A 23,997-nucleotide genomic window follows, 5' to 3' on the forward strand; every position below is an offset into this window, starting at 1 on the left:
TAGGGTCTGGGGGATGGAGTGAAGGGAGAGGACCTGGACCCTGCATGGGGGAAGGGCCAGCGTGGTCATGAGGCCAGGTACCCCACCCCCCACTCAGGGCCCTGGCCAGGAAGTCCACGCTGGAGGAGTCAGGAGCGGGGACCCTGGAATGGGCCCGCCTGGGAGCTGGCCGGCGACTGGGGAAGGGATGGCCGGCTGGCCGGCCGGAAGGGGGCTCACAGGTAGATCTCGCGCTTGGCCGTCTGGGCAGATGCCGGTGTGGCTGCAGGTGGGAAGTCCGAGGTCTGGGTCAGGGGGATTTCCTCCAAGGTGGCCGAGTCCTTGCAGGAATCATGGCTACTGTGGGAGAAGGCACTGTAGGAGGGCAGGAGGCGCACGGGGGCCGTTTTGGTGTTCCGGTCTTCCGGGGGGCTGGGGCTGCCGGCGCCCGCAGGCTCCTGCCCTCCTCGGTCCTGGTAAGGCACGAAGGTGGAGAGTTTGAGGGCGCTGCTCTTGGTCCGGCGGCTGGGAGACGACTGGCCTGGCATCCAGCACGTGTCGGAGTGGCCAAACTCGCTACACTCACGGGTACAGGTGCCCGTCATGGCGACATCAGGCAGAGGGCGCAGGTCTGCAGGGAAGAAAGGGGAGGGTCCTCAGGCAGGGCAGCCTCCCAGGGCTCTGCTCCACGGCCTCCCAACAGCACCTCCACTCTGTCTCGGAACAAGAGTGCACACCCCTTCCTGCCCACCAAGCTCACAGGCACACACACCCTCCCACCATCCACAGCGCGTGCACTCTCACACACACGGCCTGTCCTTAAATAGACACCTCCTTTCTTCCATCCTCACCCATTCTCCAGCTCTCCTCTCACACACCCACTGTATCTGCCCTCAGACAGGTGCACACACAACTCATCCATGCACTCTGTCATCTGCCTCCAGCCAGGCTGACACATGCACATCTGCCCCCAGACAGGGATGAGGAAACCCCTGTGCTCATTACAGACACAAGCTCTCTCTCCCTTGTCGGCCCCCCCCCCCACCCCACACACACACACCCATAGCCTTCCCCTCAGATAGGCATGGACGCACAAATCTACACCGGGCATCTCCATCCTCAGACAGAGGTGGGCACATATCTTCCTTCTGAGCCCCCTTGAGCCTCACCATGCCCCCAGCTGTCCTGAAACCCCACCCCAGCACAGCAAGGCCCCGCTACAAAGCCAGGGGTTCCCACAGAAGCACACACTCACATAGCCACAAGCACGCTCATGCAGCCCCACCACGCCTTACTCTGGCCCCTACAGCAACCACCACCCCTGGCCTTGCCCCGGCTCCCTGCCCAGAACACCCACGGGAACAGGAGTTGGCCGCCTGACATCAGCAGTAGCCAGTGTGGTTGCTGGGCAGCCGGGGTCTCTATGGGAACGGCTGGGCCTGGAGCACTTCCTGTCACAGTTGCCCCTGTCCTGCCCTCTCTTGGGGACAGCACCAGGCGGTGACTCCCCACCCCCCCTCCCCCCCGCAGGGACATGACTGAGCAGCACCACCTGGGGTGGGGGCTCCCCTGGCACCACCCACCCTGGTTTGGCCTCCTGCCAGTGCAAGGTGAGAAGGGGTCAGCTCTGTCGTTAACCCTCGAAGCACTCAGGCTCTTTAGCTCAGGGCAGAATGGGGGACCCAACATGGCATGGAGCAGAGCACGGGCACTGGGTGGGCGGGGCTGGGTGCTGGGCCGAGTCCCACAGACCCCAGACCCCAGAGCAGCTCCCACATACCTGGCAGTCCGCCTCAGGGCCTGCTCCTGCCAGCCGGCTCTGCGCGGGCACAAAAAGGACGAGACGGGCATGAGATCGCGCGTGGACGGGCAGAGTGGGGAGAGAGGACACTCTGAGACCTGGGGCCTGGGAGGTCAGACAAGAACCTTGTGCCCAGGGGATGAGGTGTGGAACCTTTCATCTTTTGGGGGGCTTCGGGACTTCAGCCTGAGGGAGGGGGCGAGACCTGAGGACAGCTCCAAGCTGGAGAATCTGTCTATCCCAAGGGCAAGCTGATTTAGGCTCCCCACCGTGGGCCACCACAGATGCCTTCACACACACGCACTGCACCCATACATTCTGACAACACATCCCCTGTCTGTCCCCACACTGCTCCTGCCCAGACTTCACTTCTGCCATCACCCTCCAAGCCTCTCCCAGACAAGACTTTCCACTCCCCAGCCCCACCACCCCTTTTCTCAGCCAAATAATCTCCTGCTCCCTCGGGGACCATCACACCCTTCTCCGGGCTCCTTAGAGCATCCAGGGCCCCTTGAGCATCCTCAAGGCCCTCTGACCCTCATTACATCAAAAGATTGCCTCAAGGCTCCCTCACCACTGCCTGAGCCCTCTGGTCCCCATTCTTGGGGTCCCTGTTCCTAGGAAGCAATATAGAGTAGTGCTACATGCAGTCTTTGCAATCAGAGAAGCCTGGGTTTGAATCTTTCCCAGCTTTGTCACTTCCTGTATATGACTTTGGGTAAGTGACTCAACCTCTCTGAGCCTCAGTTTTCTCCACTGTAAAGTGGGCACAATAAAGTTCTCAGATCAGAGTGGTTATGCAGATTCAATGAATATCTGCCAGGAAGCACTCTGCACAGTGATTACTGTTGACCACAGAAGAGCTCAAGAGATGGAGGCTGTTTTGTAAGGTCTTGTCATCATATTCAGGCTTCTACTCATTGCTGGGGTGCCCGACCATGCCAATGCCCCTCACCATTCTCGGGGTGCTCCATCTCTCCTATGCTGCCATCAGGGGTGGTGCGCTCATAGTGATCCTCAGGCAGAGCCAGGGGACCCAGTCGGGGCCCTGACGATGACTTGCTGGATGGCGTCTCGGACTCCTCCAGGCCACTATCGTAGTAACTATGCTGGGACGGGTCCTGCAGCTCCTGGGCCTGGCTGGTGGCGGAGAAGGTGACGCGGCGGTGAGGTAACTGCGGGGAGAGGAAGCGTCACTGCTGGCCGGCTAGCCTGCCCCATGGGCCCACCACCACACCAGGCTGCAGCCCCAGCCAAGCCTACCCTCAGAGCTTCTAGTCCTCTAGGCCTCAGCAGCAACCAAGAAGAGGCCCAGCCCCCCAGCACAGCACAGCCCCCCAGAAAGCAGACACTTTCATAGAGGACTGCTTTTCATTCTAGGACAGCTCCCAGGACAGCCAGGACCACACACTGGAAGTCCTAACACAGCACAGGCCCCAGTGTTATGATAGCCCCCAGGTCAGCAACGATAAGCCTAATCCAGTACAACCACTTGTTAGAGCACAGCTTCCCAGTGTTGGCACATCCTCTCTTTCATTCCAGACAGCCAACACCAAAATAGCACAATACCAGCCAACTCCCCTAATTCCAGCATAGCCTCTAACCACCAGCAAGCCTCCAGTTTCTACAACAGCTCCCTGAAAGCAGGACACACTCCTCATTCCAAAACAGCTCACCAATACCAGAACAGTTCCCTTATTTCCAAATAGCAGCCTCCAGACTCCAGCTCCTCACCTGTCTCATTGCTCCGTAACTTCCTACTGCCTCCATCCAGTTGGGTTGCTAACCGCTTTCTGAGCTTCTGTTCTTCACCCCTGGTCTGCAATGCCCCCTGGTCTGTAATGCTGTAGACAGGACTCCCTGCTGAGTCCTCTGCCACTCAACCCCTGTCCCCACTTGTTCCCCTTCAGAGAGGCCAGGGAGTGGAAAAAGGTGGGAAGGAAGAAGGAAAAGGAGCCTGATAACAAACCAGGGCACCTTGAGGGTGGGTTGGCAGAACAATGGACCAGCCCTCCACATCAGGAAACAGTATTAACTGGAGAGGGCAGAGCCCAGGAGGACCTGGGCATAGGAGGGGGGCGCCCGGCATCCATCAGGGATTCAGAAGGCTAGCTTCAGATGAAGACTCCTTCTAGGAAACAGGAAGCAGCGTCTGGGAGGGGCTGCTGGCTTGGTGGAGTCAGGATTTAGACTGGGAGCTGGGGTCGGGGGAGTGCAACAGTGACAGGCTGCTCCCAGCCAACAGCTCCGTCTGCCTGCCATGGGTTAATGATCATCCCAGGAACCTGGCAACCTCAGCCTGGCACTTGGCACAACCAACCAATCACCCAAACACCCACCTGGGACTGCCACTGGTTCTCCTGCCAACCAGAAATTAGGAGTTGTGGAGGGCGAAGACCAAGGGCCCCTGGAGCCCAGGGGTGGGAGCAGCCATGCCCAGGCCCCTGCTGATGAGTCTCTTGGTTCCCTCTAATCCTCTGACTCTGTGCTGCTTTCTTCTTAAAACTCTCAATAGGAGGTTATCAAGATGGAGGGCGGCGCAGGTTTGCATACCCACCCTCCTGATACCCTACACAATTTGTGTCCCATTCAAGGCAGCTGGGGTGGGGGAGGGTGTCAGCACAGGGAGCTGCCTTCCCACCTTGCCTTCCACTCCATCTGCAGGCACAGGCAACCCTTCTCGAGATCCATGTTGGGATCCAAAACACTGAAAGGTCTGGGTGATAACAGACAAGATCTCCCAAACTGACCTGACGATAGGTTCCAGGTGCTCTGGGAGGCACAGAGTAGCCTGGCTATCAGGTGTTTTTTTCTTCAGTTTTCTTTTTAGACATTAGCCAGCAGCCCTCTGTCCCTGCAGAACCTGTCCCTGGTAATCCAAGGCTGCAATCCTGCCTCCTGGAATACACATTACTTGGTCTTTTTCTATGATGCTTTTCTTTAAAATGGAGGGTTGGGTCACACTCAATACTAAATATTCCCTATAGTTCTATGACTATCAAATCTTAAAAAGTCTAGGGGCTTCCCGGCAGTCCATTGGTTAAGATCCCACACTTCCACTGCAGGAGGCACAGGTTCAGTCCCCGGTTGAGGAACTAAGATTCCACATGCCATGCAGTGTCGCCAATAAATAAATCTTAAAAGCCTGTGTCCAAAATCTGTCTGAAACACACCCTAGTCCAGAAGTTCTAGACACTTGCTGGATATTTCTAGTTGGTGTCCCCATGGACCCTTCAGATTCAACATGCCTGAAACCAAATTCTTTTTCTCCAGTCAGCTTCTGCATGGGCAATGATCTTACCATTATCCCCCTTATCCAGACTCAGAAGGATGGTATCTACCTGGAAATCTTGGTAGCTCTCCCCTCACTTCCCACCCCTACCCCATATCCAATTATTCCTTGAGTCTTGTGGGCCTTTTCTCCAGAACGTCAGCCTGATCCATCCATCCATCATTCCCTTTGCCACCATCCTTGCCTGGACCTTAGGGGTTCAGTCTTGTACCTTCACCTCTACCAATTTAAATCCACCATACACTCCAGTGAACTTTCTAAAACTCAGTTCATCCAAAATTCAAGAGCTTTCAGGGGCTCTCATTTCCTCTTAAGGAACTTTTGACAAGGCCTCTATGTCCTCTATAGCCTACAGTCTACCAATCTCCTGTCTTAGCTCCCCACTCCATCCTCCATTCCGTTCAGAATCCCCTCTCTGCCCTCCTCCTGCCTCCAGCTTGGTGACACTCACTCCTGCCTCAGGGACTGGCTCAGCCTCCCGTCCATCTCCTGCTCCTCACTTCATGAAGAGCTGGTTCAAGGTGCTCCCTCTCAGGAGCCCACTCCCATGTCTTCTCATACTATATGCCTCAAAGAAAGGGAGGGGACACCGTGGTCAAGTAAATGTGGAAAACCCAGAGTTATACAAAGCTTAACACTTTCTCCCTTCTTGCAGAACTTTGTAGAGCCTTTATTAGGTTAATCTGAACTTAGTCAAAAAGTGCATAATGGAAAATAGACTCTGGCAACCAGATCTCCTGATGATTTGAATTTGACTCCATCGCTACCTAGTTTTCATTTCTGTAAAATGACCTACTCACAAAGAGTTATGAGCGTTGAATGAGCTAATTCACATAAAATGCTTAGCATGGTACGTTGCACCTGTAAGGACTCAAAAAAAAAAAAAAAAAGAAAAGAAAGCCAGTAGTGGCAGAAGTGGCAGAACAAGTTGGGAAAAGCTTTTCTACGTGGCATTCTCACTGGTGAGAATCAACACCAAGATTCTCAACTGCCTCATCTTTTCACTTGTATGTCTTGTAGAAATATGACCATTTTTTCCTTAGGGTCTAGCACAGTGCTGAGCACACAGTAGGGATTCAGCCTATGTGTTTTGATGATAACAGCAGTGTCGTGACTTGGTTATGTTCGAGTGTGCAGTGTGGCTCCATCCCTGGGTTGGTCTGGACCCGAGTAAAGGATAATCCCTCAGACTCCAGGAAAGAAAAAGAGATGAAAGAGCTACAGGAACAGAAGAAGGAGGGAGAGGCAGCGGCAGCAAGGAGAGGAACAAGAGAGAAAGGGTGATTGGTTGGTCAGGAGCTGCCGGAGGCCACCCGAGAGATGCTTATTCGTCCAGGAGAAATGAGATGAAACCAGATTTCACTTCCCCATGCCCCACTCTTCCAAAACCCCCAGGATTTTCACTTTGGAGGTGCCCCAGGGCGTTGGGGAGTTTGTGGACGGAATCAGAATAGAGAGCTGGCGCCTTGGACCTCCTGGGAGTGTCTCAAGCCTCTTCAGTCACCATGGACACAGGTTGCCTCTGGCCTCAGAGACTCCCCCAGGACCTGAGTCCCCTCACTCTGACTTTAGCCTCCTCCTTGGGCACAGCCAGCGACAGGGCAGACCCAGGAGAGCAAGAAGTGAGAGACGGAGAGAGAGAGAGTGAATGAGAGCTAGCAGCTAAGGGTGGCCAGAGCAAGGAGCTGAAGGAAGGGAAAGGAGAGGGCAATATAGGGTGCCTCAGCCTGGGTCAGCAGTGGGGACACAGAGAGTAGGTCGGCCCGCAGCACTGGAGGATTCCCTCCCCTCTCCCTGGGCCCGCTCTCCCGGCAGCCCAGACTGGTGACCCTGGTGGGAAGACAGGGCAAAACAGGCTAATTGCTGGGTGTTGAGTGGTACTGGGATGAAGAGGCTGGGAAAGGGACCTGGGAAGATCTTGCCTCTAGGGAAGTTGCCTAGTATAATTAAGAGGTTCTGTGCCTTCCCCTGAGGCAGCCAGACTGCACTCCACCTACCCCTACCAGCTACTCGGCTCTGAGCTCTATTGGGACTGCTCCGTCTGCACAGAGGGGAACGGTCAAGTCTTAGTCAGTGGAGAAAGGTCAGGACTTGGGTGCCTCTGCACCCACTTTCTTGATGAAGGGCATCATTCCCAGGGAGGCCTCACAAACATGAGGGGAGGGGGACTTCCCTAGGAGTACAGTGGGCAAGACTCTGTGCTCTCAATGCAAGGGGCCCTGGATTCGACTCCTGCTCAGGGAACTAGATCCCACATGCTACAACTAAGACCTGGCCCAGCCTAAACAAACAAATATTGTTTTTTTTTTTAAAAAAAAAAAAAAAACATGAGGAGAGGGATACGCTGCTAGACAGCTCTATTTGAAGGGTGCTTCACCCAGACGTGGACTCGGTCATGGTCATGGGTTGGGGGGTGGGGAAGGTGATCAATTAAGATACGGTTGGCAGAGAGGTGCAGGCCTGAGACATGGGGAGGGACAAAGAGCAGGGATGGGGACCTTGAGGCAGGACCTCCAGACAAAGATTTGTTTCCAGTCTCTCTCACTTCTCCTCTCACTTCCAGGAAAATAAGAAACCAAAACTCCAAAAATAGAGAACTTTATTATCAGGGGGAAGTGTTTGGGATGGGGGAAGAGGAAGGGGGAGCCCAGCCCAGGAGTCTGGGGTGGGGAAGAGGGTGACACAGTACACAGAGAAGGCACAAAGGGGGGCCCCTCCCTGACAGAGTTCCCCACCTGGTTACCCACCAGGGCCCCAGGTCTCCCTGTTTCCCCTTTAGAGAAGCACCCATGGTTGGCCTCAGACAGAGACCCGGGTCTGAAGGAGACTTATTCTCCATTCCCTCCACGCTTCTGCCTCCAAACCCTTCTGGCTCCCCTGCCCATCCGCCCCCACCTGCAGGACCCGGCATCTGGTCCTGTCCCAGGATGTAACAAATCACAGGCCTCTCCCAGTGGGGAGGGGTGATGGGTGGGGGGACACAGAATGCACCCTCCATTTTCACTGGGCCCAGCCCTCCAAGCCTGGGTGAGGCAGCAGGATCATTGCCAGTCCCAGCATTCCCTGACCTTTGGTTCCACCTCCCACCACTGCCTTGGGCTGGTGAGCAGAGCAGGTCCGAGACACCAGCTCCATCACTCCCACACCTCGGTCCAGATGGCCCCATGGTAGGGGTGGGGTGGGGGCTGGGGTGTGCTGAGCCTCAAGGGCTGGCCTACCTGCTTGCTGGGGTATTTGGGGGGGTTGGTGCGGTAGCTGTAGTCGGAGTACTGCTCAGAGCCCGTGGACGTCGTGTCCCCGGTGCCCACGAATGTGTTTGCAGGCGGCAGTTCCTGCACCACCTGGTGCTTCTTGGAGGCAGAGGGCGACTGGGGCTGCAACTGGATGGAAGGCAGTGGGGAATTAGAACGATAGTGGCGACCCAGGTCAGGGCTGCCTGGTGGGTAGTTGAGGGGCAGGTGGATGCGCGGACTGTCCCCGGGGGCGTCGCTCATCAGGTTGAACTTGAGAGACTTCTGCAGGCCAGTCTCATCCTCATCCTCCACTGGTTTCACGGGCTTGGGAGACTTGCTCTTCTTGCCCTTGCTTTTGTTGCCCTTGGAAACTTTGCTGCTGGGCTTGGGGGCGTACAGGTCCTTGGTCTCCTTCTTGCCAGCCTGGTAGCCACTCTTGGCCTCCCGTTGCCGGCAGTAGCGCACGAGCACAGCCAGGGCGATGAGCAAGGCCACGGCCACGACACCAGCCACCACGCCAAAGAGGATGTTGCCACGCTGCTTGGAGCGCTCGTATTCTGGGTCCCCGGCGATGTCGATGTCCAGTGGCGTGTCCAAGCTGTGGCCCAGTAGGGTCTCCAGCAGCGTGCGGTTGGCTAGAGTCTCATTGACATATAGGTGGACCAAGGCTGTGCCGTAGCGTGGGGGCTTGCCGCGGTCACTGACCTTCACAACTAAGCGGTGCAGCCCATGGTGGCGGCGCTCAATCTCCTTCTCCAGGGTGATGGCACCAGAATGTGACCCAATCTGGAAAAGTCCGTAAGGGTTGCCGCCAGCGATGCTGTAGGTCAGCTCAGCATTGACACCAGAGTCAATGTCCTCAGCTGTCACCTGGCTGACCGTCTCACCCAGACGGGTCTGGGGGGTCAGCAGCCGGTGGGAGGTGTTGGAAGGGGCAGTGATAAAAGGTGCGTTGTCATTCTCATCCAGCACGTTGATGGTGACACCAACGTAAGCTGAGCGAGGTGGGACACCACCGTCCACAGCTTTCAGTTGGAAGGTATAGGTGCTTTGCTGCTCCCGATCGAAGCTCAGGCTGGAGAGTATGGTGCCCGTGCCGTTCTGGATAACAAAGTCACCATTGTCCTGCTCCACCGTGAGCTGCACCCGTGCGTTCTCCCCCTTGTCCCCATCAATGACAGTCACCATGCCCACCGGACTCAGTGCTGGCATGTTCTCCATCACCGAGAAGTTGTAGCCACTCAGCATAAACTTGGGGTCATTGTCATTGCAGTCCAGCACGTTGACGAGGACAGTGGCTGTGCCCTGGAGACTAGGGCTGCCCCGGTCGGCTGCCACCACCTTCAACTCATAGCTTTCCCTCTGTTCCCTATCCAGGGATGTTTTCACCCGGATCTCTCCAGTTTCAGGTGAGATGGTGAAGAGGCCCTTGGCAGCTGGCTCAGGCTCCAGAGAGTAAACCAGCTCAGCATTGGAGCCCGAGTCGGCGTCACTGGCAGTGACCTCGGCAACCACTTCACCCGGCTTGTTGTTTTCTGGGAAAGCGACCTCAGTGATGCTCTGGGTGAAGACAGGCGCATTGTCATTGACGTCCACCACCTGCACCTTGAGGGAATTGGTGCTGGAGAGTGGCGGGTTGCCCGAGTCCACGGCCACAATCTCGATGGTGTAGTCTTTGACCTTCTCGTAGTCGAGTGGGGTGGTGGTTTGCAGGAAGTACTTCTTCTTGCTGTCGCTTCCCGTCTCGCTGGCCTGGCGGAGTTGGAAGGGCACATCGCCTGCGACCACACAGGTGACAGCCGCATTCTCTCCCTCGTCTCTGTCAGATACCTGCACCAGGGCCACAGCTGTCTCTTCCGCCACATCCTCTGAGATGTTGGCCATCCCGTCCTGGTGCGTCACCAGCCCTATGCCACGGATCTCGATGGTGGGTGCATTGTCGTTCATGTCCTTCACAGTCACCACCACCTGGGCTCGGGCACTCTTGGGGTTGGTGCCACGGTCCTTGGCAAGCACCGAGAAACGCAGGGTGCTCAGGTCCTCACGGTCCACGGGGCCCTGCACAGTGATAAGTCCGGTGTTCCTGTCCAGTCGCAGAAGGCGTCTCACGACTTCAGGCGCCTGGTGGAAAGTGTAGTCGATCTCTGCGTTGGCACCTTGGTCTGAGTCGTTGGCCTTCACCTACAGGGCAGGGGGAGAAACGAGGGAAACAGGGCTGGGTTAGCTTGGGAATAACAAGTTAAGGGACACCAGGGCTGCCTTTCCAGAGAGCACAGCAGACATGACTAATCTAATAAGGCAGCCTTTCCAAAAGCAGCACGTGTGAGCCCTGCCCTTTCCCAGTTCCTGACACTGTAGCTGATATTACTGATCTATTTCCCTGAAAAGCACAGATAACAGCCCACAAATCCTCGATGGTGCTGCAGGCTTACTACTAGAGATGGGATAGGGCAGAACTGAACTCTACTTATCATTTCTATACTAGTCCACCCAAACGTGGGGATGAGGATCCAGCTAGCAACGAGGGTAGCCCTTCCACCCAATTTAACTGACCTTCAACCCTTCTGAAGAGCTGGGAATGTGTGAGTAGTAGAGATGGTGTGTATGTACGGCATATGTGTATAATAGGCATGCATGAACATACACGTGTTGTGACTATGTGAGAAGGTATATATGTTTGTGTACGTGTGTGTTTGTACATGAATGGAGACCCACATGCCCGCCTGGAGGCCACAGGTGAGGGGACTGCCTTTTTTTGAAAACAGCCAGATAGGGATGTGGGTCAGAGGGAGCCCGCCAAGCCAGGCCACTACCCTTGTCAAACCGGAGAAACCTGTTTCAAGTCTCTTCCCCTCCCAGGTCGGGTGCTGGCTAGGCACCAACTTGAGGAGTCCAACAGAGCCCGCGGCCAAGGAGGGACTGGTGCAGGCCACAGAGCCTGCTGGTAGCAGGCTGGGCTCCCAGCATCAAACAACGAACTGCCTGTCCCTCTGCAGTGGGCACGCCCTCCCGCGCCGAGGCCGACGCACACCCGGCCCAGGTCTACACAAACACGGGTGGTGACGGAGCAACAGGAGCCAGGTGGGAATGGCCATGCGGGAGCACTGGTCAGGTAGAAACATGCGATCTAGAGTTAGGTCACAGCCCAACAGAATGTGTTGGCAGTATGCGTGGGGAGATGAGACCTGATGGGTGCAACTAGGCAGAGTCTCTGGGGAGCAGAGCAACAGAGTCTTATGTTCAAATCCCAGCTCCACTGCTTCCCAATAACGTGACCTTGGGCCAATGGTTTAACATCCTCAAGCCTCAGTTTACAAATGTGTAAAAGGGGGATAATAATAGAACCTATTTCACAAGGTTGTGATGAGGGTTAAATGGGATGATGTCGGTAAAAATGTCTAACACTGCCTGGCACGTGCCAAGTGCCCCCTAAATACCATGTATCTCTCTTTTTGTTCATCCATTCAGCCATCCATCCATTCACCTCTGAAAATCAGTGCTGACACTCTAAGGGCCACTGCTAGTGTCTTTCCTTCCCATCAGGATTTTCTTCGGACAGTAAACACACGTAGGTCAGGATTCCCAGCTGCTTGATCTCTGCTCACTCCTTAACAGTTTCTCTTCGACCCTCCATCCCCTCAGTCTGTCACCGACTTTTCATTATGATTCCCACTGTCTGCCTCCCTGTCTCTAGCTTGGTCACACACCTCCTTTTCCCCCTTTCTTGCCAGCTTACCTCTCTCTCTGACTCTTGACTTCTGTCTCTCCCCCCCCATCTTGCTCAGTTCTTCAGCCTCTTTCCCACTGCTGGTTCTCTCGTATCCTCTCTTTCCTGCTCTATCTACCTGTAGCCTCGTCTCTGCCCCGTTGCCCTGCTTCATCCCACTTCTTGACTCTTACACCCACAGGCTCTGAAGCCAAACTGTTGGACGTCTCCGAGGTGGGATCTGAACACATCAGATGGGTGATATGAGGAAAGTTTCCTAATCTCTGTGGGCTCAGTTCCCTATCTGTAAAATGGGATAATGCGTACTTTGTACTGTGGGGATTAAATGATATAATACACAGAATGTATTCAGAACAGTGCCCAGCACTTAGTCTATTATTAGTCACCATCCCCGACTGTCTGTCTCCCTTCTCTCTCTCAGTCTTTCTTCTACAGGTTCCAGTCCACCAACCACTAAATACAGGTCCAAACTCCCCCTGTGCCCTGCTTCAGTTTGGGGATGTAGAAGAAATGGTTTCCCAGAACAGCTAACGGTGTGCAGGGCAGTCGGAGCCCTCCTCAGCTCCCTCACGTCAAAGACAGACAACTTCAGCCCATGGGGAAGGAGAAAGGCTCTGGGGCTGGCAGGAGGCCAGGGCTGAGATGACAGCGCGAGATACACCCACCTGTCTACAGGGACGCTTTCTTTGCTCCCTCCCAGGCCCTGGCCCCACCAAGTTGCCCAGCCCCTGGGGAAGTTCCCACGGAAAGGGGTGCTGAGAACTGAAACAGAGGCCACCAACCCCCCAACTGTGCCCAGCACCCCATACCCATGGGTGCCCAGTGCCTAGGGGAGGAGACGAATGTATAGACATCTGAGCACAGTTTTCTAGAATTCTGAGGACTCACCTGGCTAAAATGATTTCATCTGACTGTCAGGGATGGCCAAAGGAAGGCTCTGGCTTTCAGCCTCGGGAAACTCATCTGGCTAACGGGCCCCTAGTTGGAAAGACATTCTCATCTCTGGAGAGAATCTACTTGGACAAAAGGCGATTCATTTGTTCAGCTCGCTTGGCTAGGGAGGAGAATGTCATTGGACTTGGGAGGGGGTCTCACTTTGCAGAGGTTTCTCCAACTCAACTCTGTCTCAGGGATGGGGGATCGCTGTTCTTATGCTATGTCACTGTCATGTAAATAGCTTGACAGAGGAAAGTCACTCCCCTGCTGGGGTGTGGTAGGAAAGTCTCACCAAGCAGGGGCTGGGAAGAGAGATCTCACTGAAGTATTTTGACCGTTTTGCCCTTAAGTGAAGGGAATTCTCACGAGGTTGGGGTGGGCTCCCATTTCTAAATGGAAGTCAGCCACAGGGTAGAGCAGGGAAGATGGAGGGTAGAGTGGACCCAGGGTAGAGTGGGTCACCCTGACAGACAGAGGGGCCTCTCACCTGGATGACTGAGTGGCCTATGGGGCTGTTCTCAGACAGCTCAGCCTCATAGGACGGCCGCTCGAACTTGGGGGCATTGTCATTGGTGTCGAGCACGGTGACCCGAAGCAGGGCACTGCTGGCACGTGGGGGGTTGCCACCATCCTGCACCTTGATGGTGAGGTCGTAAGAGTCCAGGCGTTCCCGGTCCAGGTTGCCCATCACGATGAGCTGCGGCTGCTTCCCCTCCTGGTCCTCTGCCACCTGCAGCCCAAATAGCTCCTGGGCCTCGGGCCCCACCTGCAGCTCATATGACGCCACTCCGTTGGGGCCAGCATCTCGGTCCGAAGCCACTGGGATGGAGAAGAGTGAGCCGATGTTGGTGTTCTCGGGTATGGGCAGTGTGATGACTGGTGAGGCGAAGTTGGGCGTGTTGTCATTGATGTCCTGAACCTCTATCTGGCCCTCCAGCAGCCGGGGGCTGCCATTCTGCACGAGGTCTGTGATAGACACCTCAAACTCCAGGATGCAGGGCTCACCAGGGAGCTGGTTCTGGCATTCACGGAGCCCCTCACGGTCGATAGAGGTCTCGGTGGTAAAGATGTCGCCCGTCTTGCCATCCACCCGCAGGTACGGGGCGCCCACCTCTAGTTTGTACAGATGGCCCACGTCAGGAAAACCGTAGTCGGCAGCGAGGCTCCCGATGAGGGTATTGGGCGGCTGTTCCTCAGCCACCTTGTACACCACCCGAGTGGCATGGCCCGGGGACGGAGCCAGCAGCAGCAGCAGTGCTAGCAGCAGGGTAGGCAGCAGCAGACGTCGCTCCCCGGGGCCTGGGCTGTGCCTCAGGGGCCCCATTGGGGCAGGCTCCAGAATCAGGAGGGCTGTAAGGGGGAGAGACAGAACACAGTCGTCAGCTGGAAGGAGAGCCCAGGCTCTCAGGGCTGCCCAGAGCCGCCCCCAACTCCCCCCTGCCACCCACACACTGATCTCCAGGAGAGAGAATACCGATTCCAGGACCCAGAACCCAGAGTCTCACCCACAGCCCAGTGTAGCAGCGATGTCTGTGTCTGCTCCAGCTGGAGGAGCCGGTAGGCGCCAGAACGGGTCTAGAGCAGTTCCCGCCCCTGGAACGCCCAGACCCACCTGACACTCCCTCCCTCCCTGCTCTCTGCTCTGTGCTCTGCCCAACACCTCCTTCTCACCAGCATCCTGCCTTAGTCACCCATGCTAATTACCCTGATACTGAGATAGGGAGAGACAGCAAGTGCAAGGGCGAGACCTGGAGCCCCCTACCCCCTGCCGTAAACACAGTAGGAGAGACGCAGGAACCCTCACGTTCCCCAGACCCCAATCATCACCACCACCGCCCACGCTGAGGGCCGCTCAAGTTGGCTGCAGGCAGAAGGGATGACGTCACGTTCCTATCCCTTCTGAGATGCCAAGTCAGTGTGCGCATGTGAGGTAGGACATCTCAAATCCCCTTCTTTTGACACTAATCACCCTGCTAACCAGGGTGCCCACCCCTACAAAGGGCCAGCTTGAACAGGGCCCCAACCAAGGCTTGCAAACAAGGTTGAGTAATAGGGGTTCTCCCTCCCTGACCTCCCTGCAAACACACATGCCCCTGAGCATGGACACCTGTGTGTACACACACAGCTCCTCCGCCCTCGCTCTCCAAGGCGGGGTGGGGAGGAGAGACATGGGCAAGTACGTGGAAGATACCAGACATCAATACTGGGGTCAGGGCAGTGGTCAGAGCTGACTAGCCCTGGAACTGGCATTGGGAGCTGCCCTGGCCTGTCCTTAGAGACTAGGAGTCCAGCAAGTCTAACTGGGATAGGGCTGCCGATGACACGAGCAGCCTTGCCCAGACCACTTCCCACACATCTGTTCAGTCTCCCAGTGTGCCTCTCACCTGGCCCCTCCCGGCCTTAACCGGTCCAGCCCCATCTCACACCTGGCTCTCCCTGCCCACCCTCAGATCCTTCCAGTGAGAGGCCCGTATGCCCAGCCAACCACAAGCTGCACCGCGGTCACAACAGCAGCTTGCTGCTCCGGCTGGTCTCCCTTCAGCTTTGAGCTGTGTGTCAGCAGACCCCAGCTCAGTACCAGCCTTGACTACCTCCTCTTCTCCAGCACCACTCCGCCACAACCAGCCCCGCTTTGCAAATACAAATTCTTTGGCCCGACATCTTCAACAGAGGCTCAGGCTGGATCTCCTCTCCCCAGCTCCTTGGCTGCCCCTGGAATAGGTGCCCCGCACCTGGAAATCCTACCCAGGCCCTGTCACAGGCCACACCCACCCCACTGAAGGCAGCCGCTGGTTGCCCAGGAAGCCTTCCCAGCCTCTTCAGCCCACAGTGACCTCTCCTTCCTCCAACTCACAGCCACTTATTGTGCGTACCAATCCCTCGGCAATGAATCACCGTGCAGTCGGGGACACCGCCCGCCGTGTTATTCAGTCCCCATATTGTGCACCTATTCTCCACCTCCCCAAGCATTCTGAAGGAAGGGACAGGGCTCCCTGCACTCATCCCCTTCCCAGAGCTGGGCTCACTACAGTGCTCATTCATGCTTTCAGGGAACATTTATTGGGTACTTAAAATGTTCCAGGCTCTATCCTGGGCAGTGGAACACAGCAGTGAACAAGACAGATGCAGTCTGTCGTTGTGGAGCTGACCATTCTAACTCATGACTGTTTGTCACTTTTGTTGGGTTGCACCCATTTGACAGGTGTAGGGCAGCAGGATGGAGAGAGCAGGGACTGTGACATCAGGGAGTCTGAGGCAGACCCCAGCTGCCCACTTCCTGACCATGTGAGCTGCAGCAGTTGATTTATTTTTATTTTTATTTATTTTTTTTTTTTGCAGCAGTTGATTTAGAGCCTCGGTTTCCTTGTCAGTAAAATGGGAATAATACTACCTCTTTTCTAGGGAGTTTGGGATCATGTGGGCTGAATGCCTAGCACATGGGCACTCAACAAACGCTCCCCCAAAGCACTTACAGTTGTAGTTAGGTAGCCGATTGGGGAATAATTTGTGAACTGTTTGTCCTTCTGTGAGCAGAAACTAAGAGAGCCTCTGCTTTGTTTACTCGTATATCCATCCTGAGGGCCTCGCCCTGGACCCTGCACACAGTTGCTGCTGCTGCTGTTGTTTAGTCGCTAAGTCATGTCCAATTCTTTCGCATCCCCATGGACTGTAGCCCGCCAGGCTCCTCTGTCCATGGCATTTGCCAAGCAAGAATACTGGAGTCAGTTGCCATTTCCTTTTTCAGGGGATCTTCCCGACCCAGGAATTGAACCCGGGTCTCCTGCGTTGGCAGGTGGATTCTTCCCCACTGAGCCACCAGGGAAGCCCCTGCACAGCACAGTGGGTGCTCAGTCACAGCTCATGAATGACTGCGATCACTTTAGCTAACCTATCCTGGAACTTGGTGTGTGTTCACTGCTCGTCCTCACCCAGCTTCTCTACTCCACTGAGGACTCCCCGGGCTCTGATCTAACCCTTTCTCATGTAGGTTGCTGCTGCTGCTGCTGCTGCTGCTGGTAAGTCGCTTCAGTCGTGTCCGACTCTGTGCCACCCCATAGACGGCAGCCCACTAGGCTCCTCTGTCCCTGGGATTCTCCAGGCAAGAACACTGGAGTGGGTTGCCATTTCCTTCTCCAATGCATGAAAGTGAAAAGTGAAAGTGAAATCACTCAGTCGTGGCCAACTCTTAGCGACCCCATGGACTGTAGCCTACCAGGGCTCCTCCGTCCATGGGATTTTCCAGGCAAGAGTACTGGAGTGGGGTGCCATTGCCTTCTCCTTCTTGTGAGGTTAGATCTCAGCAAATGGTCATTGAATGCAGATTCCTTACACAAGCACAGCCCCTCCCTGGTCATTTCTCCCACTAATAGGCTCAACACATGTGAGGCTGTTATCAGATGAGTAGTGTGTGTTTGTTCCCAGCTGCAATCTTAATCTCTTTAAAGAAGAGAGGAATTTATCTGATGCTCTATTTGGATCCATCCTTCAGCCATTTCCCCTCTCCGCATGGACCTGGCACTGGGCTCATCTTACCATCAAGCCCCAACCCAAACACACCTATCTCCAAAGAACCTCACTCTCTTCTGGGCACCTTATTCTGCCCTTCCTTGCACAGCAAACACACAATATGGGATCACTGTGAGCACCAACTCCATGCGTAAGTCTTGGCTGGGTGGGGCTTAAACCTGACAAAGAGGAGAAATAAAGCAGTGACGGCCTGCCTCCACTCACTCTCTCCAGATCAACAATTTGTAACCTTTTGGGGTCACATCCCCCTTAGTGAATTTTATGAAACTACATGGCAGATTTTTCTAAGAAGAACGAATGTTCACAAATTTTGGCTACAACTTCAGAGGTCCGTGGTCTGGCAGCGTAAGGGTGACTTTTGATTTGTAGCTGCTCTAAGAGCTACAGATTAAGCACCAATCTCGGGGGCTTCCTTCCCCATCTCAGGTCACAACCAGGGGCTCTGACCCCTCAGGCCTCCCAGGCAGCACAAACATAGCATGTGTGTGACACATTCTCCCCACCTCCCGCCTGCCTCCTAATACTCACACACATTCTCTCAGTCACGCTTGCTCAGTCGCTCAGTTGTGTCCGACTCTTTGCAACCCCTTGGACTATAGCCCACCAGGCTCCTCTGTTCATGCAATTTTTCAAGCAAGAATACTGGAGCCGGTTGACACTTCCTTCTCCGGGGAATCTTCCCCACCCAGGGATCAAACCCACGTCTCTTGCATCTCCTGCATTGGCAGGCAGATTCTGTACCACTGAGCCACCAGGGAAGCCCCCCTGTCACCCTTAGGAGTCAGGAAAGGATTGTGGCATCTAACTTCTGATTGGGAGGAACACTAAAAAGAATATCCAAGGCAAAGACAGTTGGGGGCAGGGGTAGTTTCCAGGAGTTGGGAGAGGCTTGCCCAGCGTAGGATCAAGAGCTGAAGAAGGCTAGGCTCTTTAAGTACCTGAAAGTGAAAGTGAAGTTGCTCAGTCGTGTCCGACTCTTTGCGACCCCATGGACACCAGGCTCCTCTGTCCATGGGATTTTCTAGGCAAGAGTACTGGAGTGGGTTGCCATTTCCTTCTCCAGAGAATCTTCCTGACCCAGGGATCGAACCCAGGTCTCCCACATTGTAGACAGACACTTTAAAGTCCCTTTAAAATAAGTACTATCTGGCCCCACCCGTAGGAATTCTGATTCTGGAAGAGGGGCCTGGAGAAACCCCGCAGGCAGCAAGGTGGAGGCAGCAAGGGTCCGGAACCTTCTGGGAACAACCTTGAGGTTCTCTAGGTCTTTGGAATTAAGAATGAAGTATAATTTCTATCATCATCATCTTTACCACCATCATCTCTAACACTCCCAGAGATTCTACTACATTTACATCCATTTCCCATTTAATCCTCTCAATCCTCTGAAATGGGTCTTGTTTATTATTACATGGCTTCCCATAGTACAGATGATAAAACTGAGGCTCAGAAAGAATAACTGCCTTAGGTCATAGAAATAGTAAGCTGAAAAGTTAAAGTGAAGTTGCTCAGTCATGTCTGACTCTTTGCGACCCCATGGACTGTAGCCCACCAGGCTCCTCCGTCCATGGAATTTTCCAGGCATGAGTACTGGAGTGGGTTGCCATTTCCTTCTCCAGGGGATCTTCCCTACCCAGGGACTGAACCTGGGTCATCAGCATTGCAGGCAGACAGACACTCTACCAACTGAGCCACCAGGGAAGCCCCTAGTAAGCTGAAGAGTTGGGATTTGAGAAATAAAAATGCCTTCCCACATGAGCTGAGAAAAGGCTGGATTGGGGAAGAGAAATCAACAGAAATCACTGGTTGCTATGTACACCCGAACACACACACACACAACCCCTGGGTTGCCAAACCTGCAGGGCAAGGAGTGAAAGAGAAAGAGAGGGTCTAGAGTTCAAGGGCGGAAGGACACCAGGCCTCCCTGGATGCAGGGAGAGAGAACAGAACAGCCAGGAGTGTCAGTGAGGCAGCCCTTCCTACTCCTGCTCCCACCATCCCTGAACTTTGTCCTGGTGGTTGGTTAGAGGGAGTCATTAGCCCCAGACTGCAGCCTCTGAAGCCACTAGTGCCTTATCTGCCCTTGCCCAGGCACTGGCTGCCTTCCCGGCAGGGGTGTCCCCACCTCCACCTGGAGACACTGGGCACCCAGGACCCTGAGCAGTCAGAGCCTCAGGAGGGTCAGTGACTCATTCTTCTCAGGCTCCACGAGCACAGTGAGGTGGGAGGGCAGAGTCCAGGGAAGGCCAAGGAAAATGCCATCTGAGTCAACATTTGGGCAGGAAGAAGGACGGCAGTGAGGGTCACCTGGAGCCTTCATTGCCCGCCCACCTTGGGGACCAGGGGCCATTTCCTCCTGAAAGCTGTGGCCAGAGAGGAAACACACAGGGACAGATGTCACAGCCCCAGAGTCCAGGTCAGCTGTGACCCCCACCCCTCTACTGTAACAAACAGCCACTACCACTGCGGGCACAAAACACTGAGGGACAAAGCAAACATCTGGGAGAGGAGGGCAAGCAAGCTGGCTGTATGGGGTGGGGCTGTTCAGAGGCTTCCCACAGTGAATAAGTGCACAGCCCTCAGCTCCTCTCCCTTTTCTTTCACAACCCTCTATTAGCCTCTGTGGGGTTTCCAGGCACCTGCATTCTTGAGTCAGATTGTCAGAGTTCAAACTCTTGTTCCACCACTTGCCAGCTGTGTGACCTTGGCCAAGTGACTTTACTTCTCTGAAGATATTTCTGTATTGTGGAATGGAAATAATCCTGCCTCTTGAAATTATTTGGGAGGATTAAATGGGAGCTGATACATTAAGGTCTATTATAAAGGAGCGATATCTTTCTATCTAAATGGAGCATTTCATTTCCAGCATCAGACACACAGTAGGTGCTCACTGGTTTCATTAATAAGTGAACAAATCCCTTGCCAGCTGGGAAGACCTATGAAGGCAAGGATAGTCGTGTATCTTACTACAGTATTGCATCCTCATCACCCACCATGGGCCTTGGCAGACAGTAGGAGCTCAATACATGGTTGAAAGAATCTCTGCAGCACCAACTATCCTCTCTCATGGTAGGGGCAGCCCTCACCCCATATGAGGATCTCCTCCTTCCCCATCTCCTCTCCCCAGCTCCTCCCTCCATCCTCCGAGACCCTCTCCTGACCCTTCCACCCACACTCCGCAGCAGTTGGCTCAGTCTCTACCTAGCCCAGGTCCCCTGACGAAGTAGCCACAGCAGCAGACCCTCTGCCAGTAAGACGCTCCTTTCCAGCTGAAATCCCTTTTGGGGGTGGGGACTGGGTGGGAGGGAAGGGGGGAAACTAAACGCAGCCAGAACTGAAACCAGACCTGCTCCCCTGCCATCCTGCTCGGCAGTCTCTGGAGGCCCTTCTCATCCCTCTCTCTTCGATCCACTCCATGCCCTGGTCTAGTTATAATTACAGATCTCAATCCTCCGAGACCCCCACATCAAGAAAGTAACACTTGCCCCACCCCTAACCCCCACACACCTAGACCTCTGGCTGTCACCAACACCTTCTGGGCGCTCTCTTTCCAGGCAGCTACCAAGGGTTGGCTCAAAGCAGGTAATGGAAGGCCCTCGGCGTCTTCCGGCACGACATCCTGGACTCAGCCGGACAGGCCTGAGCCGGCAGACCCCAACCTACACGGCTGCGGTCAGCGGGCGCTCGCGGCACACACCCTGCACTCGGGGCATCTCCTCCCAGAGGACACTGGAGAGTGTCGGGGGTGGGACAGCGGCAGTTCCTCCAGCATCCTCGGGCTCGCCCGGCCCCACCCCACCCCCACCCTCACCCCCGCGGCGCCGGGCCTCCCCGAGCTCCAGGCGAGGCGCGAGTGCGGCGCCGGGAGAATGCGCCTCACCAACGGGCCCCAGGCGCCCCCTGCCCCAGGGGCCGCCGCGGGGAATCCCTCCTCCTCCGTACTCCCGGTGTCAGCCTAGGGACCCCCACAAGCCGGCATCGCCGAGAGCCGCCCCGCGGGAGCCGGGAGGGGCAGGGAAGGAGCCGGCGCCGGAATCACAAAGCGGCGAGCCCGGCCCGGAGGAGAAATTCTCGTAAAACCGAGCCTCTCGCGGACAGCAGAAAAGGGGGCTTTACCCTCCTCTCAATCATGAAAGACCTCAGAGCCGCCCCGAATATTTCCTGCTAGAAGGAATGGTCGCCGGCCACTGCTGAGAAACAGAGGCCAGAAGTCTGGGCTCCCGAGGGTAGGTGGGGGGAAGGAGTGCGAGTCCTTGTCGCCTGCCAAGTCTGCTCCTGCGCGTGCCGCGCGTGCCCTCCTGGTCCCAGGGCCTCGCCCGCGCGCACGACTCTGGCCTGCAGCCGGGACCTGGCGCAGGGGACGCCCAGGTGTGAGAGAGACACAGGTGTGTGGGACCCAGGTCTGCTGGGGATCCAGGTGGTTCGGAGAAACCAACTGAATGGTCCGAAGAGGGTCGCAAACACTGCCCAAGGTTGGCACCCTCTGCAAAAGGGCCTAGTGCCCCGGAGCTTCGGGGAGGCGGGGTGGCGCGGCTTGCCAGGTCCAGCTTGTTCCGGGAATACCCAGCCGGCCGGCCCGGGAGTGGGGGTTGGGGAGGCGCCGGCTGGGAAGCAGGTCCGGCCTGCCCGCCCCTAGGGTTCCCGCCGGGCCGATATTTACATTGCCTGTATCGCGATAAGGGGAAGGGGCGCTAGGTGCTCTCCCGGCGGCCCGGCGGCTTCCCAGGACGGAATCTGGCCTCTGAGGGAGAGGGACAGAGCGCGTGTGTTTGTGTGTATACCCCCCAAGGTGTAATGTGATATTGTTGGTGAAAGGTGTGTGTGGAATCCAGTGTTAAGATGTGGGAAGCAATAAACTCTGTGTTTTGACCGTGAAGCGCTGTTGTGGGTGCCACTTGCTGTGTTAGGGTGTATGCCTTCAAGGCGTGTGCGGAAACACTGGGTTCTGTGTTTATGGGTGCAATCGAGGGGTGCAAGCAAGACGCGTTGTGTACCTACGTTCTGGCCAAGGAGTGTAACATAATTTATGTTAGGGTGTGTTCCTTAAAGGAATATGTGTGTATGACTGGGTTTTGAGTGTTCATCTGGCGAACTGTGGCCGTGACACTCCTGTTTTAGGGCACGAGATTGCGTTTGTGTGTCCAACTCGCCGAATGTCACACCCGGTTGTGTTCTATTGCTTTGTAGGACCACAGGTTGTGTGTCCGTGCTTCTGAGTGTGCAGGCGCTGAAGCGGATTCTCAGCTAGTGACGGTGCCCCAGCAGGCGCTGGTGTGCGGGAGGTATGCCTGTGTGCACATATGTATGTATGTGTGTACATATGTCCGTGGTCTGGCCCTCCGGGTGCCCGCGGGGAGCTGGACGCGCCTGAGTGATCCGAGCTGGTCGCCCAACAAGTGTGTGTGTGTGCTTGTGGATGAGGGTCCTTGCTTGCTACGTCCTCGGGGAATGCCCCCCCCCCAACTGGGGGCTGCGTACTTGCCCCAAACCATCTCCATCTCTCGCGCTCCCGGAGCCCCCTTATCCTCGCAGCTCCAAGCGCACCGGGGTGCAGGGCGCCTAGGCTGGGGTCCAGTCCAGCACTCCCCTCCTCTCTCGGCTTCTTGCGGCGGACCTTGGAGGCCAGGGTGCCCCGGCCGCAACCCCCCACTCCTAGCTCCCAAACGCCCCCACTTCAACCCCGGCACGCGGAGCACCGACTGGGCCCCCGTGGCCTCGCTCGGCCGGGTGCCCCTCCCTCGGCTCCCGCCGGCCATGGCCGCTCACGGGCGGGAGCCACCGCCGCCTCCACCGCCACCGATCCTTACCCGACTCTGGGCAGCGCCGGCCGCGGGCCCTGCAGTCCATGAGCCGCCACCGGCCCCGGCCCGGGCTGCGACTCGGCACGGCTCGGGCTGGCGCTGCGGTTCAGGCTTGGCTCCGGCTGGCTTTGCGCGCAGCAGCCCCGGCGGCTTCGCGTCCACGCCGCGCTCCCGCTCCCGGAGTGTGTGAGGCGGCGGCGGCGGCGGCGGCGGCGGCGGCGGTGGTGGTGGCGGAGCCAGCAGCGAGCGGAGCGCACAGCCGGGCCCGCCCCCTCCCTCCCCCTCCCTCCTGGCCCGCCCGCCCGCCTCCCGCCCGCCTCCCTGTCCCCCTCCCCCAGCTCCGTGGCCGGGAGGTGGAGCTCGGGACCGCTCTGGTTCGGCTGGGAGGGGACCCCAGCACCGCTCCGCAAAGCCGGGACCCCTTTTGCTATCTCCTCGCTACCCGAGAGCCGTATAAGCAGATTGTCCCCCTCCCAGGCTCTTCAGTTTACACTTATCCCACCCTTGCCCCCATCTGGAACCCCTCCCGAATTCCTTTCCCAACCTCATTCAAACACCTGTCCTTTACTCTGCCCCCTGGGAAGTCGAGGCACGGGAAATGTCTCCCGATGCCTTCCCTGGGCATCTGCTCCTCCAGATCCACGTTCTTCCTGCCCAGACCCCCAGCGCACCCCGAGTGGCCATCCCTTCCCACTGCGCTC

General features: G+C 56.3%; 1 protein-coding gene across 2 annotated transcripts; it reads right to left on the reverse strand.

The window, feature by feature from the left end:
- Nucleotides 1-215: 215 nt before the first annotated feature.
- On the reverse strand, nucleotides 216-23,342 carry PCDH1 (protocadherin 1). 2 transcript variants are annotated; one of them, XM_068980522.1, is made up of 5 exons: nucleotides 23,303-23,342; nucleotides 13,456-14,318; nucleotides 8,291-10,486; nucleotides 2,736-2,955; nucleotides 216-610 (listed from the first exon to the last, which is right to left on the reverse strand). In XM_068980522.1, exons 1-5 carry the CDS (start codon nucleotides 23,340-23,342, stop codon nucleotides 216-218), a joined length of 3,714 nt encoding a protein of 1,237 aa, XP_068836623.1. The 2 variants fall into 2 exon arrangements, with proteins under 2 accessions (XP_068836623.1, XP_068836625.1); XM_068980524.1 differs by lacking the exons at nucleotides 216-610; nucleotides 2,736-2,955; nucleotides 23,303-23,342 and having other exon boundaries at nucleotides 7,858-10,486; nucleotides 13,456-13,698; nucleotides 13,735-14,292.
- Between the last annotated feature and the right edge of the window lie 655 nt (nucleotides 23,343-23,997).

The sequence above is a fragment of the Capricornis sumatraensis genome, chromosome 9 (genome assembly GCF_032405125.1).
Source record: "Capricornis sumatraensis isolate serow.1 chromosome 9, serow.2, whole genome shotgun sequence".
NCBI lineage: Eukaryota > Metazoa > Chordata > Mammalia > Artiodactyla > Bovidae > Capricornis > Capricornis sumatraensis.